This window comes from Aythya fuligula, chromosome 2 (assembly GCF_009819795.1).
Source record: "Aythya fuligula isolate bAytFul2 chromosome 2, bAytFul2.pri, whole genome shotgun sequence".
NCBI lineage: Eukaryota > Metazoa > Chordata > Aves > Anseriformes > Anatidae > Aythya > Aythya fuligula.
In genome coordinates this window covers 151289445-151313811 of record NC_045560.1, presented here as the reverse complement: position 1 = coordinate 151313811, position 24367 = coordinate 151289445, and the positions used below count along the sequence as shown (strand labels likewise).

The following is a 24367-nucleotide window of genomic DNA, read 5'->3' as shown; positions in this document are numbered from 1 at the left end:
AAAGCTAATTTAATTAAGTTCCACTTAAAATAAATTCAGATAGTGAAAGACAAACATTTTAAAAACACCTTCTCCCACCCTCCCTTTCCAAGCTCAATGTCCCCCCTTCATCCCAACCCCTCTACCCCCAGTGGCACAGGGGATGGGATGGGATGGGATGGGATGGGATGGGATGGGATGGGATGGGATGGGATGGGATGGGATGGGATGGGGGCTGCACTCAGCCCCCCCAAGCCCCTCTCTGCCACCCCTTCCTCCTCACCCATGGTCCTGCTCCAGCGGGGGCCCTGCCCCGGGCTGCAGCCCTTCAGGAACACCCTGCTCCCGCAGAGGCTCCCCACGGCCACAGCTCCCTCAGGAAATGTCCCCCTGCTGCAGCGTGGGCCCTGCCCCGGGCTGCAGGGTGGAGATCTGCTCCAGCATGGACTGTGCAGGGCTGCCTGTGGGCCTGGAGCCCCTCCTGCCCTCCTCCTCCTGGGGCCTGGGCCCTCTGCTGCTTCTCCCTCACCCTGAGCCTCCTCCTTAGTCTGTGCCTGCTCTGCCCTTTTGTAAATTTCTTTTCCCTGAGGTGCCTTCTGCATTGAAAGTGCCCAGAAATTACCTGCAGTACTTCTAGCCTCTCTTCTAGCCTATTCTATCTGAATATCTGTGTTTGGCTTCCATAAGAGACAGCTCCTAAGTGAGGACTGGGACCACCATCTACTATGAAAGTCTGTTTATTACTGTGTCAGTGGGCCAATCTTGCAGGAAAGTCTACTGGGGCACTCAGCAAGATGCAGCATGTTGTCTCTGTCATGCCACATTACACAAGAGCCAGAAGTATGCTGCTGCAGTCCGGGAGAGCTGAACTCTCCCTGGTGAAAGTAGGAGAGCAACAGATGGCTGAAACAGAAAATAGAGGCGAGACTGGGAAACACATTTCTGCATTTAAGAGCCCTCGGCCTCTGCAGTTTTAGGGGATAGCTTGGAACGGATTTTGAGCGCGTTCACAGATATATTTTGGGTTGGCTGGTATGGGGACTCCTGGCTTTGCCAAGTATCATGTATCACCATGCTCTGTCTGAAGGAGCCAAGTCAGATTCAGCTGTATCACCTCTTGGAGCCTATCCATCATGGCAAGTGACAACTTCAGAGGATTTCACTGTGACATTTACTTGGCTCCTACTGTCTTGCCATTAAAACACTTCTGGTACATCCCAGAGAGAAACACAGGGCATTGAAAAATGCATTTAAATCACCTGAGTCCTAAAATTTCATTAACAAAGAATGACTTTTTGTCATAAGGGAACACTACTCGTTTCTTCAAGCGTATACTGTGCCCTTGGTCCTCCTGTCTGACAGACTGAGCTGCTCATCATGGGCTACCTGATTGCACTTCTGATAACCTTGGAAGCACTTGCAAAAGGTGTTGAATTCCTACCTTCCCCTGCACAGCCATTATTTATTAATCAATTAGACCTTCACTGACTATATATTCTTGGGTTTAACTTGAAATGAGATATACAGACATACAGCTCATACATCTAGTGGCTGAAAGTCGATAAAATACTGTAACCTGAAGACAGAAAGAAGTTGCACTTTATAGGGTCTGAATTTTAGTCCACCCAAGACTGCGGATAGCATATCTTTCCTAGTAGCATCAGAGCAGGGATTAACCAAGAGAGCTGGAAGGTGATGGCAGACTTCACCCCTTTAAATGTTAATATCTAAGAGCCAGACGGATGTATTTTAAAATGAAAGTTAAATATTTAAATTATTTCAGGAAGGATTCATTTTGGTGCTTTGAAGGTAGTAGCACTGTTCCGTTAAAGTGAGAAAAGAGTTGCTTTGAGAGACAAAGCAACTCTTTTTTTTTTTTTTTTTTTTTTTTTTTTTATTCAGTAAAAAATGGTGGTTTTGTTTGTTTGTTTGTTTGTTTTTCTGGGACAAACTTTGTATCTCTTTGTAGTGTAAAGTACCATGTGTCCTCAGGCTGGTAAGGAGGAAGCAGCAAGATGGAAAAAAAAATAAATAAAATAAAATAAATCAACAGAACACCCAACCAGTGGGCAGTTACAGGATAAATTTCAAAATCTTTTGGCATTGGCAAACTCTAGAGGAAATAAATAAATAAATAGCCTTTTGTGTATATCCCAGGAAAATGTTTTCTCCTTTGGTGTGTTGAATCTTTGTGTTTGCTCATGTATTAAAATTACTACTGGGCCTGCAGTGTAAAGATAACATAAAATGAATCCTAAATACTAGATATAGGTTTACAGCCTGAGATGCTCTCTGGAGCTGTCATCAGTTCTGAGTTGTGGTTGTGATGGGATGTAATGTTTTATGCTTTGCAGCTTCTGGACAAAGCCATGGCTAAAGGGATTTAGAGAAACTGACCAACAGATGTAGGCTAGGAGTCTGCTGGAGAAAATACACAGCAAGTAATAAGGAATTGCCAAGGAAGAGAGAAAATCTGAAAAGAGACAAGACTAAAATTGTGGGTTAAGATCCCCTTGCAAAATCTATTCCATCTTGTTGTTTCAAAAGCAGTACAGACTGGTGAAGATGTGGGGACCAAAGCAACCAGGTGCTAGGCTCTCATGGAGAAGAAGAGGGATACCAAATGACACTTCTGAGGCAGATAGAAAGTATTCTTACTCCTTCACCAAGGTCAAAGCAGCCCCTGTACCCCAGATGGTGTTGTTGTGGTCTTAAGTGCCATATTGCATGTACTAGAGATGTTTTTTGCCCCATTCCACAGGAAGATTCCACTCCTGCAAGTGGGACGGGTGTGCCACCAACAGCTCTGGCCATCAAAATAGTCTGTGCTAGCAGTCTGTGCTTGGATCCCATGGTGGTATAATCTAAGTCAGGTATGATTTCTACAGTCTTGCATGTATGACAGAAGAAAGGAAGAACAATAAAAAAGAATGACATGTCTGCGTTCAGAACAAGACACCATTTTCTACATCATGGTGCCAAACTGAAACAATTACACTTACTCTGCACATCCATGTTCAAAGCATTTTAAATCATACTGCTGATGAAGTCCTACAAAATGGTGCATGTTCTTTTGCTTTCCACAGACTGACAAATGTGAGACAAAAGGTTAACTTGTCCACCATTAAAAAGTTTGACCACTGATGAAAAGGGAAAAATCTAAAGGAGGAACTGAAATTGTGGGGCTGTGTCATACTTGTGTATACATTGGGAAGGGAACTGGGACAGGAGGCATTGCTCTCACCATCAGAGCACCTCGTCCTTACTCTGTGATCCACTGTCTCTTTTCCAAGGCTTCCTTTGTGATTAGTGATTTATTACCAGCACCATTAGAAAATTCAGCAGAGTTGTTAATTGGCAGATAACCTTCATCTCCTACTCAGTACCTCCTTTTGGCCATGAGATTTTTCCTGAAATCAGACATTGAGGTGATAAGCACTGAAAAGCAATGGAAGGTTTCAGTTTAGGTTGTATAAAGACACCAGTTACTACTGAAAAGCACTTGTGGGTGTTTGGTATTGATAGGATTACCACAAGGTAATTCATATTCCAAGACTGCATCCTGGCTTCAGATTAAATAATGTCATACAAAGGAAATTACTGAGCTAGTATGTGTTAATAACACTGAAAATGTATTTATCTATCTATTTATTTATTCATTTTGGTATTAGTTTTGTGTACCAGCCTCATGTCTAATGCTTCAGGACTGTCTTGACAAGCTATTACGCCTCTTTTAGTTAAAGTTGTTTTAACCTACCCATTCTTTGAATTGTACAGGAGGTAATGGCCCTGTGTAAATATGCTCTTCCCAGAGTCTGTCTCTTTGAGCTGAACTCCAGATTTGTGCTGCGTGCTGGGTTACTTGTACAACTCAGGGAAGGCAGCATTAGGTACCATCTGACGTCACCTAGGAGAATTATGAAGACATCAGATTGAATTTCTTGCATTATTAATCAATTTCCAATAGAAACCTCCTGATAGAAATGTTCATTGTAAGGAAATATTACTCCCCTCTGCAGTTTTGGGTCTTGCCTCTGTGGAGCATCTCATAGTTATGGGAATATCAGGCACACTGTGAGACCACTGAGAAGCTGTTCATGTGGATATATCTCAGCTCTACATCTGCAAATTTATACTGAGATCTAGTGCTTTAAGAATACTTACAGACATCAAACTGATACCAGAAAGATAAAAACATCATTTTAAACAACGTGATTAGAGTCAAGCAGATTACATGAATTATTGTACCTTGAATTGTGTGGCCAGTCTTATAAGGCAGAAAAGTGTAACTGGAAGGCTTTTAGCATGTATTTGTGTGGAATGACACTTCCCCACAATTTCAGTTCCTCCTGTAGATTTTTCCCTTTTCATCAGTGGTCAAACTTTTTAATGTTGAACAAGTTAACTTTTTGTCTCACATTTGTCAGTCTGTGGAAGGCAATGGAACATGCACCACAAAGAGGTTTTGTAGGACTTCATCAGCAGTATGATTTAAAATGCTTTGAATATGGATGTGCAGAGTAAATGCAATTGTTTCAGTTTGTCACCATGATGCAGAAAACGGTGTCTTTTTCTGAACGTAGACATGTCTGCTGACCATATATCATTCTTTTTTATCATTCTTCCTTTCTTCTGTCATACATGCAAGACTGTAGAAATCACACCTGACTTAGATTATACCTCTCACCACAAATATTTGCATTAAATTTAATAGGTTTGCAGAGAGACATCATAACACAAATGCCTGCCATATTCTAGCTTTAACTAGTTCTTAGGTCCCCTTAGCAACTGGGTTTTGCATGTTTTTAGTGAGTGATAATCATCAGGCATTGATGCCCGGCATGAAGAGTTAACACTAATGCCCTCTTTGTGCTGCAGCTGTTATTCAGAGTTTTGCTTGCATTATATATATAATTAGATCGAGCAATCCTCTTACATGTTTCTCTTCGACATTTCCTTGAGGGTGAATGGAAGGATTTACTGCAGAAATCATTTGTTATTTATTTTTCCCTCAGAATGGTTCGACTTTGAAAACAGCATTGTTTCAAGTCAGTGAATTGATGGAAAACTTTACTCCATTACTTTGCCCTGGTGTGCCATCCTACAAACCCATGAGATGATCTCCACTTTTCATATTTATTGAATCACTGCATTCTAAATGAAAATAAAGCCTTTTCCAGTCCCAAGAAGCTTTTTCCAATGGCCAGTGGCCTGATTTATTCTTGCACCTTGGCAAAGAACTCCATTCCGTAGTCAATTAATTTGATCCAGAATTTGATTTAGCCAAAAGCTCCCCATTTTTCTATCACTTTTCTTTCTCCAGTTTAAGGTTGAACATTGTCCTTATACTTTAACTGTCAGTTTCTTCCTAAACAACAATTACAGTGTTTTGTTGTTTTGTTGTTTTTGTTGTTTTTGTTGTTCTTTGTGTTTTGTTTGTTTGTTTGTTTGTTTGTTTGTTTGTTTGTTTTAAGGAATAGTTTATGATGGCAGAGCTGAAAGAGGTGGATGCAATTTAGTCTCCTGCAATGTGGCAATGAATATCTGCGATTTTTAACCTGGTCTTTGAAGTGGCGTGGTAATTTTTCCTTCTTAAGACAATATGTTTGAAAGTCTGCTCATCCCTGGTTGAGTGGGAGAAGGAATCTTGTCATTCATGATGGTTGATAACTCATTTGCCAGATCAAAATTAAGAATAACCTTTCACCACCAGCTGTAGCACAGCCATCATCCTTCCTGCCTTTTCAGTGGGTACCAATGAGATTACAATCAGCTATCACATGACAAACCGAAAATAACCCCAGCAGTCTGTTAAAATTTAACTCCCCCAAAAGGATTATATCCTAACAAGCTCTGCAGCATAGTATAGTTCAGCTGATCAATGAGAGCTGAATCATGTGCTTTTTTTTTTGCTTTTTTTCTTTTTTTCCTTTTTTTCAGAAATCTCAATCAGAAAATCAGAAAAGAATTCTCTTGTGAACAGGGAATGGTTGTATATCCAGTACAGATTGAATGTTTAAAGTCTTTGTAGGATTAAAGCCCCAGGCCTTCACAACTGCTACAGTAAAATTCAAAACTAATTCTTTTTCCTAAAACAACCTTAGCTAAATCCTGTCTGCTTCCAAGCCATTCATTGCTCCAGCAGGTTTCTCCTATTCTGTACATATCTGCCTGTTGGAAAACACATGAAACTACAGCGTTAGCTAAAGGGCATCTCAATTTGCCATCTGTATTCCAAGCTACTACAATATGAAGGTTTTTTTACAACTGTAAGATCTGTCTTTAAATCATTCTTTAAGACTTCTCTCATTCATCAGAGAAATGGCTATTCAGAATTGGTAGGGTAAAAAATCTTGAGCTGACACCAGATGGACTGGGGGTGAAATAAGAGAAAGAGGAAAATATAAATGTCGAAGAAAAATGATCATCAGCTTTGAATGCCTGCAGTTCAGTGCATAGCAACAGTATATTTGTGGCCATCTACCCCGAAGAGGGAATGCACTGGACATCAGATGTGCATAGGTCATTGAAGCATGAAGCTTTTTACATGAAAGTGGCTACAGGCTTTTCTGTGTGACTATCACCATTTCTCTGTGCCTGCTGGTTTTCATCATAGATCCTGTTTCTTTTCGTCCTCTCTTGGGCTCATGCTTTGAGTTTTGATCCTTCAGTTACAGGCACTGAGAACTTTGCCAGCAATTTCCATAAGCATAAGATCAAGCTCTTACTTTTTTTCATGCTCTTTCTTAAGTTTCCCAAATGTTTCTGTCTAGGCTTCATTCCCCAATGCACAGATGTCACTTCTGTCTTTCTCTCTTTTTATTTTTATTTTTTTGGCTAAAGAGTAGGAAGACTTTAGAAAAGCAGTGAATAATTTGATTTGTCTGACTTCTTCAAGCATTTTGGAAAATCCTATTTAGGGTAGAGGTGATGATCAAGTTAGTTCAGATTTTTCAGCTCTCCCAAAGGATGTTTAGTTACCATAAAATAAATTCAGATGTGTACACATATGCACAAACCTGCCTGTAGTAATTGGGTATTCATATTAAAAATAATTATATCACTTCTGGTTGCTCACATCTAACCATGTCAACAACTCATGCAGTTAAAGCTGCTAAATTAAACCTTTCTGACGCTTTAGAGCCTTTATACCAAGCAGATGTATTCTGGAGTACTACCCACTGGCATGCTGTCTACTGACTAGTTGCATGTAAAGAGGGAAGAACACTTCTGTAACACCATCTATAAATATAGCAACCGACATACACTCTGGCTCCGAAGTTACATTTTCTGTGAGGTTTTGAGCTTAAATCAGAACCAAATCTGACATAAAAGATGTTACAATGATTGAATATACTTTCTCGATTTAACATCTTCACAGCCCTATTTAATTTCCTGTAATATTTTTAGTTCTCGTAAAAAAGATACTCTCTCTATTCATCAGAAGATATTTTAATCCTTATGAAGAGGGTGAAGGGAGGGGAGGATAAAGCTACCAATGTCTGCTTCCTTTATTTAGCACTTTACATTTGACACTTTGTGCTCCCACATCTGCTTCTTACCAATGTCCTGAGAACCAAGGAGAGATGCTGGAGCAGTGAAAGTGGAGGAAGTGCAAGAAGATGGAGCAAGGAGACAGATGTGCTTCTTTCTGTATTCATTTCAATGGCATGACCACTGCATACGCTGGAGTTAAAACCACTGGGGTTAGGTTTCTGGCTTTGAAGATGGGGTCCTCCATTTCATTGGAAAAGGCTACAACGACTTCAGACATAAGCAATCACAGAAAATTAGGTGTTTTCTCTAGGCGATATCTGAAATTATTGACTTATGCATTGCACAATGACAACAACACCTCTGTGATGAGTCTGAAGCTGTTTTCTTCAGTCTATATTAAAGGCCAGCACTCTCAACTATAATGTTAATGAGGAAGAATGAGCCCTTTATCATTTTCTGCTATAACAAAATAATTTTCAGATGAGCCTAAGAAATGGGCAGTGCCTTATGTTCCAGGGGAGAGAAAACATCCAGGCCTAAGCCAACTCTCAATGCTAGTGTGGTGTGAAAGAGATCATCCTTCCTGATGCCAAATCTGTTGCTTGGCTTAATTTAGAAGAGGAAGATAAAATACTTGAAGTATGTCATCCTGTACATCAAAGACTTCCTGGATTTTGTGACACTTCTGTTCAAGCTGTCATTACTTTAATGGTGGCCTTTGTATATGTACTGCATTTAAGAAACATACATAAATAAATAAATATGTGACTATGAGGCAGGTTTCAGTGGGATGTAGAAATACCTGAACTAGCTTCAGCCAGGATACGACGGTACTGGAAGCAGATTGTTGTCTGATTAATTCACCAACCTGGATGTTCAGAATGATATTTCAAGTTTTCTCAGTTGCTACTAGGCAACAAGGAATGAAAAACTTTTCTAAAGGCTTCATTGACTGTTCTCCAGCTGGAATTTCTTTGGGAGCAGTACTGTTAACCTGAAGCAACAGTAGACAGTCAGATAACCCAGGAAAACTTTGTCATGCTTTCACTTAATGCTAGTTCTCCCGAGTGCTGGTAGCTGGATGTGGTGATTTCACACCAGTAGGTATCTCAACACAAGCACACAGCCCTCACACTCCACATCTTCAGAAGGATGGGGGAGAAGATATAATGAAAGCAAAAAATCATGGGTTGAGCTAAGGGCAGGGAGATCACTCGGCAATTACCACCACAGGCAAAACAGACTCAGCATAGGAAGATTGTCTTTTGATAACAGACTAGAACAGTAAAAACTAAAAGCAAACTAGAAACACCGGAAACATACCATATTGATGCATGTTGACTCTAGAGGGTCATTAAGATATAAGAATTGGTCACTGCCAAAAATACTATATATACTACCGAAAAGGCTATATACTTGTGAAATAAAATGTAACATGGATTTTAATGAATAAATCCCAGAAAATATATCTATCCTCAATTTGTTCCTAGCTGGAAGTAGAAAATAAAGGAAACTCACATATGCAAAAAATGTCTGACACAATGCACTGATATCAATTAGGAAAATTAGCTGAAGCAATTGTTTGTGTGAACCCAATCTATTTAGCTTGCTGTACCGTGAAAGCAAATGCAGAGCAGCTAATAACCCCTGAATCCAATCTGTTTTTAGCTGTTGCTTCTTGTTTCTTCTTTTATCTATCTCATGAAGTTTGGGTCTGTGAGACATCAACTGACTGATAGGAATTGCTACCAAATCAGCTTATAAAGTCACTGCTGGACATGTTGTTTGTAATATAGACTCTGCTTTTGAGGTACGTTTTTGGATAATGGAAGGGTTAATGCAGTAATAAAGATCAAATGAACATACATGTGCTTTGTAAACTAACGAATGAACAAAAGCCATTCCAGAAATGCCAAGCAGACACTTTCAGGAACTAAGGAAAAATGTGTATATGACAGCATCCTCCAGCATAAAATTTTCCACATACTAAAAAGTGACAGAAAATATAAAGCTGATATTACGAATTTAAGCACTGGAGCAAAGTAGAAAGATGTAACTGAATGTACAAGATAATTGCTGCATTATTTACTTTAGTTGTCCAGATCCTAGAGAAAGGCTGTTCACGCACAGCGTGGCACAAACAGAGAAGGAACTGTGCCTCATATAAGGAGAATGATTTGAAATTCTTGGCAAAAAATACTTAGGTTTGAAAGATTTCACATGCTTTTGTATCCTTTTGACCTTCTGTGAAAGAAGGAATGCAGTGATCCATGCAGGAGGAAAGAGGGAGCAAAAGTTCCCTCAAGAGGCTAAAGCATGAGATATTCTCAGGCTGCCCCATAACTCCAACAATGGTGCATACAGAACATATATGCTTTCTATTACAGGCATGTTGAATCATTAGTGTTAGATAAAATCCACAGCTGCATTACATCTGTTTAGAATACACTTAATGTGGGATCCTTGAGATGCATCTAGTAACTTTACAAGAAAGCTGTCTGTAACTGTGTTTATTTTTAAAATGTCACAATGGCTGAAATGGTGCTGAGAATGTAATGTGAAGTATATACCACCAAAACCTTTCAAGCATTGTCCTTGTGAGTAATTCACTTTATCATCAAACTTATCAAAGCACTCTCTGAATTCAAATAATTTGTAGACTAATTGTTACCAGCTCACATAATTTTACTGGGTGAGGTGGGGATTGCAATACCTGGTTCTTCAACTTTTCTCTGACATTACCTTCATAGGAGAAAACAAACTTCTATTCTTTAGAAAGAATTGCTTTAATAGTTGTCTTAGCTATGGGAAAACACTAGAATGTTTACATGCAAAGGGGCAAAAATAAGGGAGGGAGAAAAGTATATTTAAGAATATCTCATAATTAATTTTGATTTCATCTAATGAGTTTTCAATTTTCAGTCTGGCAAACATTTGAGTGTCAAACATGCTATATGTGGTTACACTGGGAAGATAGAGTAAGAAAATACAACACTTTTTTCTTCCTGCTGTTAAAGGTTGTATTTAGATATTTGTGCCCTGAGACCCAATGGAAAAATTTCTTCCCTTTTACCTCTTTTTTATCATTCCATACATTGTGATAGAATCTGGGGTTTGATCAATGGCTTGTTATCTGACATTGTGAGTGAGATTCATCTGACCTAGTCACCTGGGGCTTTTTCTAGATTGGCAAGTAGACACATCTAATACATGGTTGATCTAATCCGAAAGTAGATACCTAAAATAGAGGAGGTGAATCATGCTTTTAAGGTCCCCAGTTTTCCCTACTACTTTAAAGGGAGCCAAGCACACTAAGATTGCACTGGCAATGTCTGCAACAAGCTGAGGTAAATCCTGGACTGTACTTCATGTGCATCTGGCCTGATTTTTATCGAATCAAAATACAAGCAAACAGGTAAAACTGCACTCTGACACTCAAACAAACAAACAAACAAACAAAAAAAAAACCACGTATCCCTAAATCTTTATTTCTTGCTTAAACAAAATATAGACTGCTTGGAGTATAGAGCAGTCTTCTGAGCCTTTGCATGACTACTACTGCTGGCAAGCAGTATATCTACATGTATATATAATCAGTGCTTTGAGATACCGGAGATATTGTCTGTTTTGTTCAGTTCATCCAAGGAAGAGTTACTGCCTAGTGCTCACTTACTAATGGTTTATCTAGTCACATGGCAAGTGTGTCACCCCATCCTTGGAGATGTCCTGGTGGGAGAAAATTTGCCTTTCTAAACCCTTTGGAAGTCTATTTCAACCATCACTGTTATTTGGAATGCCGATTAAAAAGCCTAAACCTGACATTCATCCCCTGCCACACTTGATTAGGCTTAGCAAAAGGGAAATGCTCTGTATGTTTGATGCAAACACCCTCTGTCATCCTGGTATTTGGGACTGGCAGAGGCATTGCAAACTGTGAGCATAACATCAGAGTTGTTGCTTTCTGCTTCAGGCTTTCGGCTTCTGTTCACCTAAATTAGAGGAGATTCAACTTGTGATTAAGCAGTTAAATTCATGCATCCAAATATTTTTGTGTGCCTACTTGTGAGTTAAGTATCTGAAATCCCAGTAAAGATAAATAGTTGGTACAGTCGATGGAGCTCAGAGGGCACTTCAGCTCACTGAATGAGCTTTATTGGCTAGCTGCTGGTCAGATCTGTTATGCTGTACCTGACAATGGATTTAACTCTCTAGTCTTACAGATTCATTATAACATTGAGATTCCAGACCCTCTCTGCACTGATGCCAAAACAGAAGGAAGTGGAAAAGCTCAAATTAGGAACAGGAAGTCCTATTCTCGTGGATGTTGATTAAGAATAGGCAAGTCTTGTCAAGGCTATGTCTCACTGTGCCCATTACTACTTTGTTATAGAGAACTCTTCTTCAGTCAAGCTAGCTGTTCCATTTAGGAGAGAACTGAAGATTCATCTTCTTTGAGGATGCAAGTCTCAATAGAGCTGCTTAGTGCAGACTTAACTGCTTTGCTAGATTGTATTCTGCATGCAGAATTTCCCATTACTGCAAATTGGGTTTTATTTTTCTGAATATACTTACGTATGCTGAATTCTGTTCTATTTCAAATGACTTGACTAAACAGAGATCTTTCTTCAAAGAAAAACAAATAAAAATATTCCCTTCCATATTGCCTTTTTTTTTTCTGAAGGTTTGATAGGATTGTCTTTATTTAAAACTGTCAGGTTAAACAAGGATAATGTAATCTGAGATATTAACAAGTCAGTTGAGCAAAAGGGCCATCATACATTATATTTAACAACATTGTTAAAGATGCTGGTGAAACACTACAGAAGTAAAATTGGGCAGATCTGGAAAAGGCTGATAACCTTCTCCAAAGACTTCAACTTCAGACTTCAAATGAAATATCACATGCTTATAGATGATCGTTCTGAATTTTGAATGCTGATTAATTGCTTATGGTAATGCAAAGCAGCAGAAATACTTTAAAACAGCATCAAATTTACATAGGTACAAATACCACATGCTAATGTTTGGTTGTGCAAACAGAGTTTTGGTGGCACAATGACTTCTAAAGTGCTTATCTGCAGTTCACCTTCAGGGAGGATGTGATTCATTTGCCATGCTAACGCAACTCATAATTCACTAATGAATGGGAACTAAAGGTGAAAGTGGAGCACATACAACTTATTAATTCTATATGCTTCAGCTGTTCTTCTGTTGACCTCAGTGGCTGTGTTAACACCATAGATTTTTAACCCACTGGGAGCTGCAGACACTCTTGCTCTTTCCCGTGGAGGTGCAGATCATATAGAAATTCCCTATGACAAGGCTTCTATGGATCCCCTTACTGAATCACTTTAAAGTTTTTGACATACTTTACTGACATACTTTCATTAGTTTAAAGATGAAACATTGAAAAAACACTATTATAAATAAATAAATATATTATATAAAATATAATATTCATATAATATATTATATATTTAATTATACATTATCCCATTTTCATGGGATGCAGTTCATGTGTGGCCATGCATCTTTTTCATACCTAGTTACAAATCTCTGACCATACAAAAAAGTCAATTGGAAATGCCACCATGCAAACATTTTTTCTGAATATTCTACTCCATGTAGAAACTGAGATTGTTGTCTTAAGTACCAGTGTGTACACATAGAGCTGAGTGTGTGGTGGATGTTGAGATGGCACAGTCCAAACTGGAAATTGCTTTTTCACGTGGTGATCCCACCTATCCAAAAAGTTAGATTATGTCTGAAGTATTAGCTTTTCTTAAAAAGCATGTTCTTCTGCAATGCTTTTTCCAAAATAGAAAAAATGATATGTCATCAGAACTCCAAAATGGTTAGAAGTAAATGGTAAATAGTAAAGATTCTCTTTTCATCCCACTCAAGGGATCTGGCCAGCTGTCAAATTAATGTTATCACTCTAGAAACCTTATTTTAGGGACCACAGAGGCTATTCAAGATGGAGCTGTATTCCTGATGATAGAAATTCACTCCCAACAATATTGCTGGTGGAGAACATAATATGTTTTATGTGCATGCCTGTCAGAAAAGGGAATTTTGTCAGGTAGAAGAAAGGGTAGGTAAGTTGCTTGACTGTTCTTTTTCTTTTCTCCCCTACAGTCTTTTGATTTTCAGATATTTCAAATGAGGAGGCAGAAAATATCACAACAGTGTGTGCAGTGAAGGCAAATGATAGGACAATGGGTTCAGATGTTTCGCCATTGTTGCATTATTTGGAGCTTCCTAAAAATTAACTGGGAGTGCATAATACATTTCTTTCCCTTTTTTAAAAGAAATGGGAAGAGTTTGATACCAGTGCATGCCTGTGTGAGAGATGTTAACTCTCAGGTATCTCAGAGATTTTGTTGCATTTGGAAGTGGACTTTTTGATCTTTCATCTCCCTGAACACAACAGTGTTGGTGATGTTTAGAAAGACAGCTTCCTGGAAATTCCTACTCAGGATGTTTAACTATTGATGTGGATGATTAATACTCTTACCTTAGACTCATTATATACTCTAAATTCACTTTACTTCTTTACAGGGTTTTCAGGCATTTGACTGCTGAATTATAGGCTGACTTTCAAATGTCCTACATGTGTATTTCACAAAATTTAGCTGAAATCAATGTATGAATCTTAAAGTTTACTTTCAAGTGGTTTCACACAAATTTGCTAAAGTCCTTTGGAGAATGTCCTGTTAGAGCCATTTCTGAATCCCATTTGATTTGCAGTTACTGTAGCTAGGGCTGCTGGGTAAAGCAGTTTGTCTCTTTGTTGTTCCTGCTGTTTTGTGTTGCATCGCCCACCGTGTTTCATAGTCTATGTGTCTCAACTCAATTAGCAGCATGCTGCTAGAGAGAGATAAGGCCATGGACAGGCATACTAGTCATGGCAGATAAAAGCCCCAAACAATAGTTCAGTCCAATGTCATTCACTTAATATAAAAATAGCATTTAAAGCCACTAACAGAGCAATTCAGAATATTTAGTTGCAACAGTCAGTCTTTTCCAACCTTGTTCAGCCCACAGGAGGACACAACACATCTAACTCCTTGATAACTAATTCTGTTATTTCCTACCCTTTGCTTCTGCAACCTGTCCCTAATCACCCATGTGTTAAGACATCTGGGCCTCTTCTTGGAACCTATGAATGCTAGGACCCTCAGAGCATCTTCAAGACTTGTCTCAAAGACAAGCTGGAAATGGTGTTTTGGTGGATGACACTTGCCTTCCAAGCTGAGAACTATCAGGCAGACATTTCTCAGGGTTTATATTTTGCACTTTTATATGCTAAATATGACATTCCATTGTTCTGAAATATCTCCTAAAACAGAAAATTCATGATGGTGGTATTCATGATATCTGATGTTGCTAACCCAAACTATTTTGTATGAGCATTCTAGACTCTTTAAGAAAGCTGTCAATGGTAAATTAAAAGGGTATCAAAGTAAAATGTTTTTAACAATGGACAAGAAGAAAAGGCAACAAAAAGAGGAGGCCTTAACCAGGCTCTTGGCTTGGAGGAAAGAAGGAACCATCTGACTTAAAAGCTGTTCTTTAGTGCCTTAAATTCCTTTGTGTGAAGCACAGCTTTCCTTTCCCAGATTTTGCTTTTTAAAAGCTTTCCAAAGTTAGGAAACCGGCAATGAAACCCATTCACAGGAATTCCTGCCAATACAGAACCCAGGGACATAAAAGACTTCTTAGGTGTGAATAAAGTTTTCCTAACTCAGTTTTCTACTTATAATGGTCCTCCCTCCTGTTACCAGTAGACTGATGTCATTCTGGGCTACCAGTTATTGTCTCCTGAAACTGGTAGTGTGCCACTGAGACCAGGAACCCTTTTCAGATTTCTTCTTGCTTCCCAGGGTTTCCTCCTGATATATGTGGAGAATCTTCCCTTCTTTCTGCCATTACAGTATAGCAAGAGTGCAATTTAGCCTGTTGAATGAGTAATTTTTACCCTGTTCTTGCTCTCTGATGGCATTGGACCAGGGGTTCCTGCACAGAGCTGTGCATATGCATGTGTATTCAGCAAAATTGATAGATACAGTGAAAGAGAAATGGAAGACATGCAAGAACTGAAAAACTAAATAGTGAGTTTTCCCAGCTCTGTGAAAGTCTGATGTGCATTCCCTTCCCTCTAAAGAATTTTTCTCAAATATATGATTTTTTTTTCTTTAGTGTTAAACATCCCAACTCAAGCCTCTCATTAACAACCATAAAACAATCAGTGCAGGATACTGCAGATGTTCTGTGAAAGCTGAAATTTGGATACAGAGAAAAAGACGGTGGGTGGAAATAAGGAGAAAATTAAAGAAGTATGAGAAAAGATCCAATTTTAATCCTTATGGGCCAAAGCCAATAATTGAAGGAAAAAAGACCGTTCCAATATGAAATTTAGGAAAACTTGTAGGAACCCTGTTTTTAGGACCATATTGTATCAGGAATCAAAAAAAAAAAAAAAAAAAAAAAAAAAAAACATGCAAAGCTCTTCTGGATTTTCCTGATGCAATCTGTCTTAGAGAAATCCATTAGCATTTACCAGGTGGCAGAACATAATGAAACTAGTTCACAAGTTTTAAGGGAAAACAAGAAAAGACCAAATGGAGCAAAGCAGAACCATCTCAGATTCAACTGAACTTTCGGAGACTGGAAATTCCAATGGGTTTGCAATAAATGGTACTGATTATGTGAAAGCAAATACAAGTCTATGCACTGTTCCACTGAAGGGGATATCTTAGTAGTATTTGTTCAAGAAGCTGTCCTGCCCAGAGCCTGGATTATTATCTTGCAAGTGGGATTCTGGACCACATGTAAATATAATATCAAAAGTTGCAACAAGGGATTTCAGAGGTATCTGATTGTGTAAGAAGTGGATTGGTAAAGCAAGTAGGCTAATTCCTTCAGTACTAAAAGCATATAAACTTTATTAAAATATAGGATTTGTAATTAAATCCAAAATAGTGCTGAACATCAAGTGTGGCATTCAGCTAATTTACACAGTAAATATTTCCATTTCCATAGAATAGAATCATAGAGTATTTTGGGTTGGTAGGGACCTTAAAGATCACCTGCCATGGGCAGGGCTGCTACCCACTAGATCAGGTTGTCCAGAATCCTGTTCAACTTGGCCTTGAACACCTCCAGGGATGGGGCATTCACAGCTTCTCTGAGCAACATGTTCCAGGTCCTCACCACCCTTAGTGTAAATAATTTCTTCCTTATATCTAATCTAAATCTCCCTTCTTTTAGTTTAAAGTCATTACGCCTTGTCCTATCACTACACTCCCTGATAAAGAGCCCCTCCCCAGCTTTTCTGTAAGCCCGCATTAGGTACTGAAAGAATTAAAATAGAATGGAGCAGAGCAGAGCAGAGCAGAGCAGAGCAGAGCAGAGCAGAGCAGAATAGAATAGAATAGAATAGAATAGAATAGAATAGAATAGAATAGAATAGAATAGAATAGAATAGAATAGAATAGAATAGAATAGTTCTGTTGGAGAGGACCTTCAGAGACCATCTTAGTCCAACTGCCTGACTTCTTCAGGGCTAACCAAAAGTTAAAGCACATTAGTGAGGACAGGCATGGGGCATCAACCACCTCTCTAGGACACCTCTTCCAGTGTTTGACCACCCTCACATCGGAATGAGTCACTAGAAGGTTTTCTTACAGATCTAGAGAAGAAATCGTCTCTGTAGGTACATCTGACCAGTTTGAACTGTCTACTTCAAAACAAGATGAGTTGTATATTAGAAGCATATGTTTCTCTCTGTTAGTTGTAAGTCTGATTGAGGAATTTGATTGCTGATGTCCACAGATAGTCCTATTATATATGTCACTATAGGTGATGATACTATAGAAGATCAAGACTCCATCAATGTAACTGTTAGCTTAAGTAACATGTATAATAGCAAAGAGCTATAAAAAATCAAATTAATATTGCATGTAAGTATATACTCAAGAAAATTCTTGCAGACAGATTGTGATGTAATGGCAAGGATCTTCACATAGGACAAAAAATTGCTAAAATGATGGCAGATGCAAATACTGTTTGACCTGCCTATGATGTTTCTAGTCCTCATGACAGCTTCAAAAGAACTGCTAAGTTTTGGAATAAATTATAAGCAAATTACTATGTGATCTGTTAAAATTTGAAGGAAGATATGCTGAACAGGATACATGACAAGAACCTATATACGGTGAAAATATAAAAGTTCTCAGATCTGCATTATGTTGACTTCATATAAAAACAGTTATGGAAGAAACATTCAAAGAATATGAAACATTAAAAGAAATAAAAATCTATCAACAAAACAATCTGTGATGTTCATCCAAGAAGGATTAGTTTAATGATCTAGCATGGTCATAAATTACTTGTTCTTTCTTGGAAGAAATACGTATTGTTTTTGGAATACTCTTTTTAATAACTCAAAATAGTATGATTTGAAAATATGAGTGTTAAATGTGATTCCCAATAGCAAGAACATTTATTACCTAGAATAGCACATTAGTTGTGACAGTGACAAAAGAGCACTGCCATTTGGTGGTCTATAACTTACACATACAACAAAATAATCAAGATTTTAGGAATAATCCTGCAAATAGGTATAATTTAATGGTCTGTGAAAAATTATGTAAAATGATAGCAAGGTTAATTTTAAATCTGAAGAAGTAAATTAAGACCCTCATTTAGCGTATCTAAATTACAATCTAGAGGTGCAGACTGCCACCTGCTGAAACACTGTTATTAGAAAGTTTAGGTTTAATAGGACTCAATTTTCATTGCTAAACATTGACTTTTACCCCATTTATTTCTTCTAACCCTTAGTGCAATATGTCTCTTGGATGGTTTCATTATAACTGTAAATTTCAGATTCCCTTTCTGGCAAATGATTTCCCAGGTCACTGTTAGCCTCTCCTCTGCACATCCCCTGTGATTTCAGCACTGTTTCTTTTGCTGTGATTTGCCCCTTATGATTTTACAGTCAGATTCAATGACTAGGCCCATGGTGTTGCCTCTAAAATATGAGATTAGACAGTAGAGACTCAGCTATTTTCCTATTTCCATGGGACTGTATAGGCTCAGCGATGGTCAAGCAAGTCTGTCTGAGTTTTTCTGATCACTAGGCCATCAACATGAGTAAAAAAAAAAAAAAAAAAAAAAAAAAAAAAAAGCCCATGTAACATCTTCCATAAAAAGGTCTTAAGAATAGTTCTGGACTTTGTAAACACCAATGTCAGAAAGAAACAGGACAGGCTGCAGGGAAGCAATGGGTTTCATAGTATCAATGGAGATTAAAATTCACAATGTGCTCTGAACACGATCATCATTTCAGATGGTAAATGAGGACTGCTGAGATGTGATTTGATTAACTTGCAGTGGGTGTTTATCCTTCGGAAGCAGTGAGGTAGGAAGATATCTAATGCTTCCAAGATGGATTACATTTACGTGTCCCAGCACAGCCTTTTCATCACTGCACCCCAGATTACTGCAGGAAGGAGCAGCATCTTGGCTTTGTGGGCTGAGATTTTTGGGGGGAATGTGGTTCCTGCTCAGAAGTTGCATCTCAGCGGGAACACTTCTGGGCTGCATTCAGAAAATTTTTACAGACGGGGGGTTAAACCATGTCCCCTGCTGGGATTCACCTTTGAAATCACTCATGGTGACTTGTGATCTCCAGTCTCACCCTCCCACCCTCGTTTTCCTTTTTTATCTTCCACGATCTGTTGTTTTTGAAGGTGGGCTCTCACTTGGAACAGCAGAACCTGCAGCGTGGGCTGTGCTGCACAGAGTGATTAAGCAAGAAGTGCCTCTGGCCCATTCAGGCCAATATTTGTGGTTTGTTGTTGTTATCTTCTAGTGAACAAGAACAAGCTTTTTCACCACTGCGAGATTCATTTTCTTGCACATCAAATACAGGGGTGCGATCACCTGAACGTCACCTGCAATGTGTTTGTTTCATGGGGAAGTAAAACAGGAACGAGCAGGATCTGTCTAGTATATGGAGCACCGATACCCTCTAGTGGTAAAACCGCAGGCATTTTTTGGCAGAAGATTATTTAATTTAATAGAATCACAGAATGGTTTGGGTTGGAAGAGACATTAAAGATCATCTAGTTCCAACCCCCGTGCCATTGGCAGTGATGCCACCCACTAGATCAGGTTCACTACTGAATTATCTTCTGTCTTGCTTTTGGACAAAAATCTGCACATCATCTTTATGTTACAGTGCTGTTCTGTTTCATGATACCATAAATTCATGTCTTAAGTAGCTGATGATGTAATTTCCTTGGACTGTTTTCAGTGTTATTTGCCTTTCATTAAATCATTTAAGTGATACTTATGAGCTGATGGGTGACTGAATTTCCACATGGTGTAAAGAAATGGCTGTAATGGAAAGCATCATGTAGCTCAAGCTCAAGCTTTCAAAGGGAGAATCAGTGATGGTGCCACTGTAATAGCTGTAATTTGGCAAATCATATCTGATTTATAGCTGATTGAAGGAATCACATTTTTTTGGTTGAGTTCTCACCATTTTGCTCAGGGAGGTGTAGGGTATCTGGCTTGTGGGTCTTGATTAATTTCAAGATGAGGGCAGCAAGTTATGGTGTGACAAAGCAAGTGTGATCACGGAATTGCTAAGTTAACTGGTTAAAGCCTTGGTTGTGGCATGAGTGTGGCTGTAGGTTAATGGCAAAATACACATCCTGCACTGTTTTCTACCAAAAACATAAGCCTTGCTCTAGAGCATGGCTGGTGAGTGGGAGAAGGTGAAACTTGTCAAAGAAATCCAGAATCAGTTACCACAAGCAAATCCATTTAGATCTGTTCTAACCTTGCTCAAAATGGCTGATCTGAAAATTTCCAGGTGATTATCCTGGCATAGGAAACCTGAGGCTGAACAAGGCTCAAGTCTAGGAAAGTGGCAGCAATGTAATCTTTCAGGGTTTGCTGTGAGGTGTTTCACTGCTGCCCGTTCCTTGCAAGAAGGCACTAATTAATGGTGTTTAGAGGAAATGCCTCCCCAAAAGGCAGGGAGAGATACCTGGAGCTTGCCTCTCCCCTTCTGTTCCAGCTGCAGAAACTCTGTAAAATGTCAGGATATGATCTCTTAGCCCTACGTTTCCCCATACACAAAGGAAACAAATCCCCAGGACAGGTTAGAGGATGTGCATCTCTGAGCTGAGCCTTCTTTCCATACCACCATCATTCCCTCTGCCTCCAAGCCCCAGATTATGGACTCTGGACTTTTCACCCAGTGAAAGAAAGCAGGGATTTATTCAGCAAGAAATGAAATGACACTTTAGGTATCAGGCTGAATTTCAGAACAGGGATTACACACTAAATACAGTTCAAGTCTTAACAAGTTGTTTGTTGTTGTTTTGTTTTTGTTTTTCCACCCCTTGGCTGATTTCAATGCCTAATGCCTATCATTTCTTTGATGATTCCTAGTCAAGGATCCAGAGCTTTTACAGAGACATCCTTCCAATTTATTCACTAAGCTCTGAAATATTTCCAGGGCCACCTGCCCCTCTGTTCCTGTGGATCGGGCTTTGGAACACGTTCAAATGCCCATGATCTGGGTACATAAAGTACTAGACTATGAGCTTCCCCCACTCTACTTCACAGCAATCACTTACGAGACTCCCTTGATTTTTCTTACTTCTTTATGTATAAAAGATTTTGAATAGCTTGAACCTGGGAATAGTTTTATAAAGCAGATCAACGTGACTTTAGATTGGACTAGATTGGATTTACCAGCTGTGGGAGTTAAATTTTCTGACAGATCTCTGTGTTCTAGGGCCTCACAGACAATAGCGCAAGGGCAGTGATTTATCACGTACTAGGTTCACTGGAGAGCAGAATTTTACCCTCTCTATTGTTTCTTTTTCAAGCCTTTTCATCTCTTCATCTACATAAAAAGGAGTGCAAAAAGAGAAGGAAAAAGAAAAGCAGTGTTATTTTCAAGGGAAGGTTTGTCCCAGTGCTGCATTTTATTGAAGCATTTACTGTTTCTCAGGTCTCAGCATGTGCCAAGTAGATTTATTTCTCTGTAACTGCAGTGCTATTTTATGAAGCACACAGCACATCAGCTTGGAATAGACCTCCTGAGTATTACATATCATATAATCCTGTCCTAGAATGCAATATTATCTATTTTCTTTGTGAAGAATGCAACAGAGTTAATTCATGTGTGTTTTGGGGGGGCTATTCTGATTTAGGAACTTCTCATGATTTTGCCATGACTTCCAAGTTCCCTTTGATCTTCATGAGAGCTCACCCCACTGCTCACGCAAGGTGAAGGAGTCACCTCCTGAAGACCTTTATCTAGGACTTTGTAGGCAAAATGTCCCATGCAAATACAGAGCAATAACAATGCCCTGATTTCTTCTTTTTTTCACTCCAGGTTTCTGATTGTTTTGGGGTGTTTGATCTTAGCTGTCCTGACAACTTTCAAGGAATATGAAACTGTTTCAGGAGACTGGCTCCTCTTGTTGGTAAGTAGTCTGTGGCCAGTGCATCACCCTGCTAATGTCCTTCAGTGCAAATCTGTTCCTTCAGCAGTGATGAAAAATTGGTCTGCATGCAGTAAAATGTCTTCCATTGGTCCTGGGGCAGAGACTGTAGCCTTATATACTACAGAATATATAAGGGTACAGAGAATATATAAGGGTACAGTTTACACCGAATGAGTAAAAATGAAGAAAGGCAGGAGGAAAAACACAAGCCCAAAACTTTTAAATAATGAATTTTCAGCAGGTACCCAACAGTTCTGTCACTGAAGGACCAAAAAGTTTCCCATTGACCAGGCCAGAACTAAGCATTTTTGAAAAATAAATAAATAAATAAAAATTGGGAGGATCTCTCAATAATTTTGATTTATTCTATAATATTCTGTAAATCACAGCATCTCTTTAGAGGAGTTTGTCAGCATTGGACTTGAACTCATGCCTGATAGTAGCATAACTGAAATTGTTGCCAGCAGTGTCTCTGTTTAGTATCCATGAAAGAGAGAAAATGGATTTGAAGAAAATTTATTCCTTTCTCTTGAGTTTCCAGTGTGCTTATTTTATAAATGCTGGAATCCACAGTCAACATCATTTTTATATGCCTCCCACTTGGCAAAAGGAGAAAAAAATAGGAAAAGCCCACTAAGTATAAAAATGACATATTAATCATTTTATAAAAATTACCTTAACAAACTTCCTCTGGTCCCATAGATATCATGAAATTGAGAGCAGTTTGCCTCACTTAGCCTGGTCTTGTAGAAAAGCATCCCTAGGTGAACTGCCCAGCAGCAGTAGTTCTGGGATCTCAGTTTCTATTTCCCCTTGTACCCCAGAGACATGTAGGTGTAGATAAGAATTAAACACCAAGAGGCTTAGAGGGTGATTTCCACTTGCATGTTCCTTCTCAAAAAGTACCTGTATGAAAACACCTTCATCCCCTAGGGTATGTGAATCTTGCTCTTGGTCCCTCTTACCCTGCTCTGACCTAACTTTTCACATTTGAGAAAGCCTGAAACAATTTTTCTTCTCCTCTGCCTGCTTTCACATGGCTTTCAGTGATTTTTCAGAAGCACTCAACAACTGTGGGTATGAGTATTAGGGAAAATCCCCCTTTCTGCCTTGTCAGCTATTCAGAGGCACAAACAATGCCCTTGGGCCATCTCCACAGAGCACCTCAGAGAAGTTCTCTCATTCCCAGTTTCTCCTGACACTTAAAAGAGTTGAAAATATCCCTATCCTTAAAGCAGCCCATAAGAAAATCCTATTTTTCTGTGCATGATAAACTTAAAGGGGTAATATATGCCTTAAATTTGTCTTATATATACCTTTATTATTTCCTTAAATATGACCATGTGAATACACTTGCTCCTGTCCCTATCTCTCTACCCATAGCTGCATGAGGGAGCAGCTGGTGGGTAACTGGGTGTAGGTGTGCAGTGCACAGGGAGCTTTGCAGTCACATGTGTTCTTATTTTATAGGGAATTGGAAGGTTTTTTGTTTGTTTTTGTTTGTTTGTTTTTATTTCATTTGGTTGGTTGGTAGTTTTTTTTGAAGTAATGGTCCTTCTGTCAGGGCAGGGTATGCACTTCAACATTTACCCAACAGCAGAGGCACGTCCTTTACACAGATAATTTATCAGGCTGTAAAGCTATGTTCCACTTTGTCTTGACCCTCATCAATCTATATTCTCTTTCCTACTTTCTTCCTTCCTCTCTCTCTCTCTCTCAACACTTGCACCTCCTCTTCTTGCTTCAGCTATCTCCATGTGTCTAGGGTTACTGCAAAATTGTTGTATAATGATCTCATTTGCATATTTAATACAGGAAACGTTTGCCATTTTCATCTTTGGAGCAGAGTTTGCCTTAAGAATCTGGGCTGCTGGGTGTTGCTGTCGCTACAAAGGATGGAGGGGAAGACTCAAATTTGCCAGAAAGCCTCTGTGCATGCTGGGTAGGCATACACCCTCTACTGTTGTTTTCCTCATTATGTCCTTCTACTTCTGAGCCAGGTTGGGAGGGTGTCCAGGAACTGGTGAATGTCAATAATAATAATAATAATAATAATAAAGCACTGAAATCACCCCAGCCCTTTGTGCTAGGAACTGTGTCCAGCATGGAGTGCTTGTTTGAAGTACCTGACAATAACAATCCATTCAAGAGACTCTTGGGTGGCAGGCCAATGTGAGCAAATGGATACTTCTACCCTTCAAATCCATGTTCCTTGTCCTGAGCCCAACAGCTTTTTTCTTAAGTTCGTCCCAAAATATACATTATCTGCCTTTAGTTTCAAAGCCCGTCAGATCTGTGCCATCTTCTCCAGCCCCCTTTCATACTTGCTTTTTGTGTTTTACCTTTGTAAT

At 39.0% G+C, this 24367-nt stretch overlaps 1 protein-coding gene across 2 annotated transcripts in view; it reads left to right on the top strand.

Moving 5' to 3' along the window:
• Positions 1–24367, top strand: part of KCNQ3 (potassium voltage-gated channel subfamily Q member 3) — a 199534-nt gene that overhangs the window by 139708 nt on the left and 35459 nt on the right. For both annotated transcript variants that reach the window (XM_032182574.1, XM_032182573.1), the window contains exons 2-3: positions 21905–21995; positions 23832–23958. In XM_032182574.1, the coding sequence (XP_032038465.1) occupies positions 21905–21995; positions 23832–23958 (218 nt within the window). The remainder of the gene's footprint in view (positions 1–21904; positions 21996–23831; positions 23959–24367) is intronic.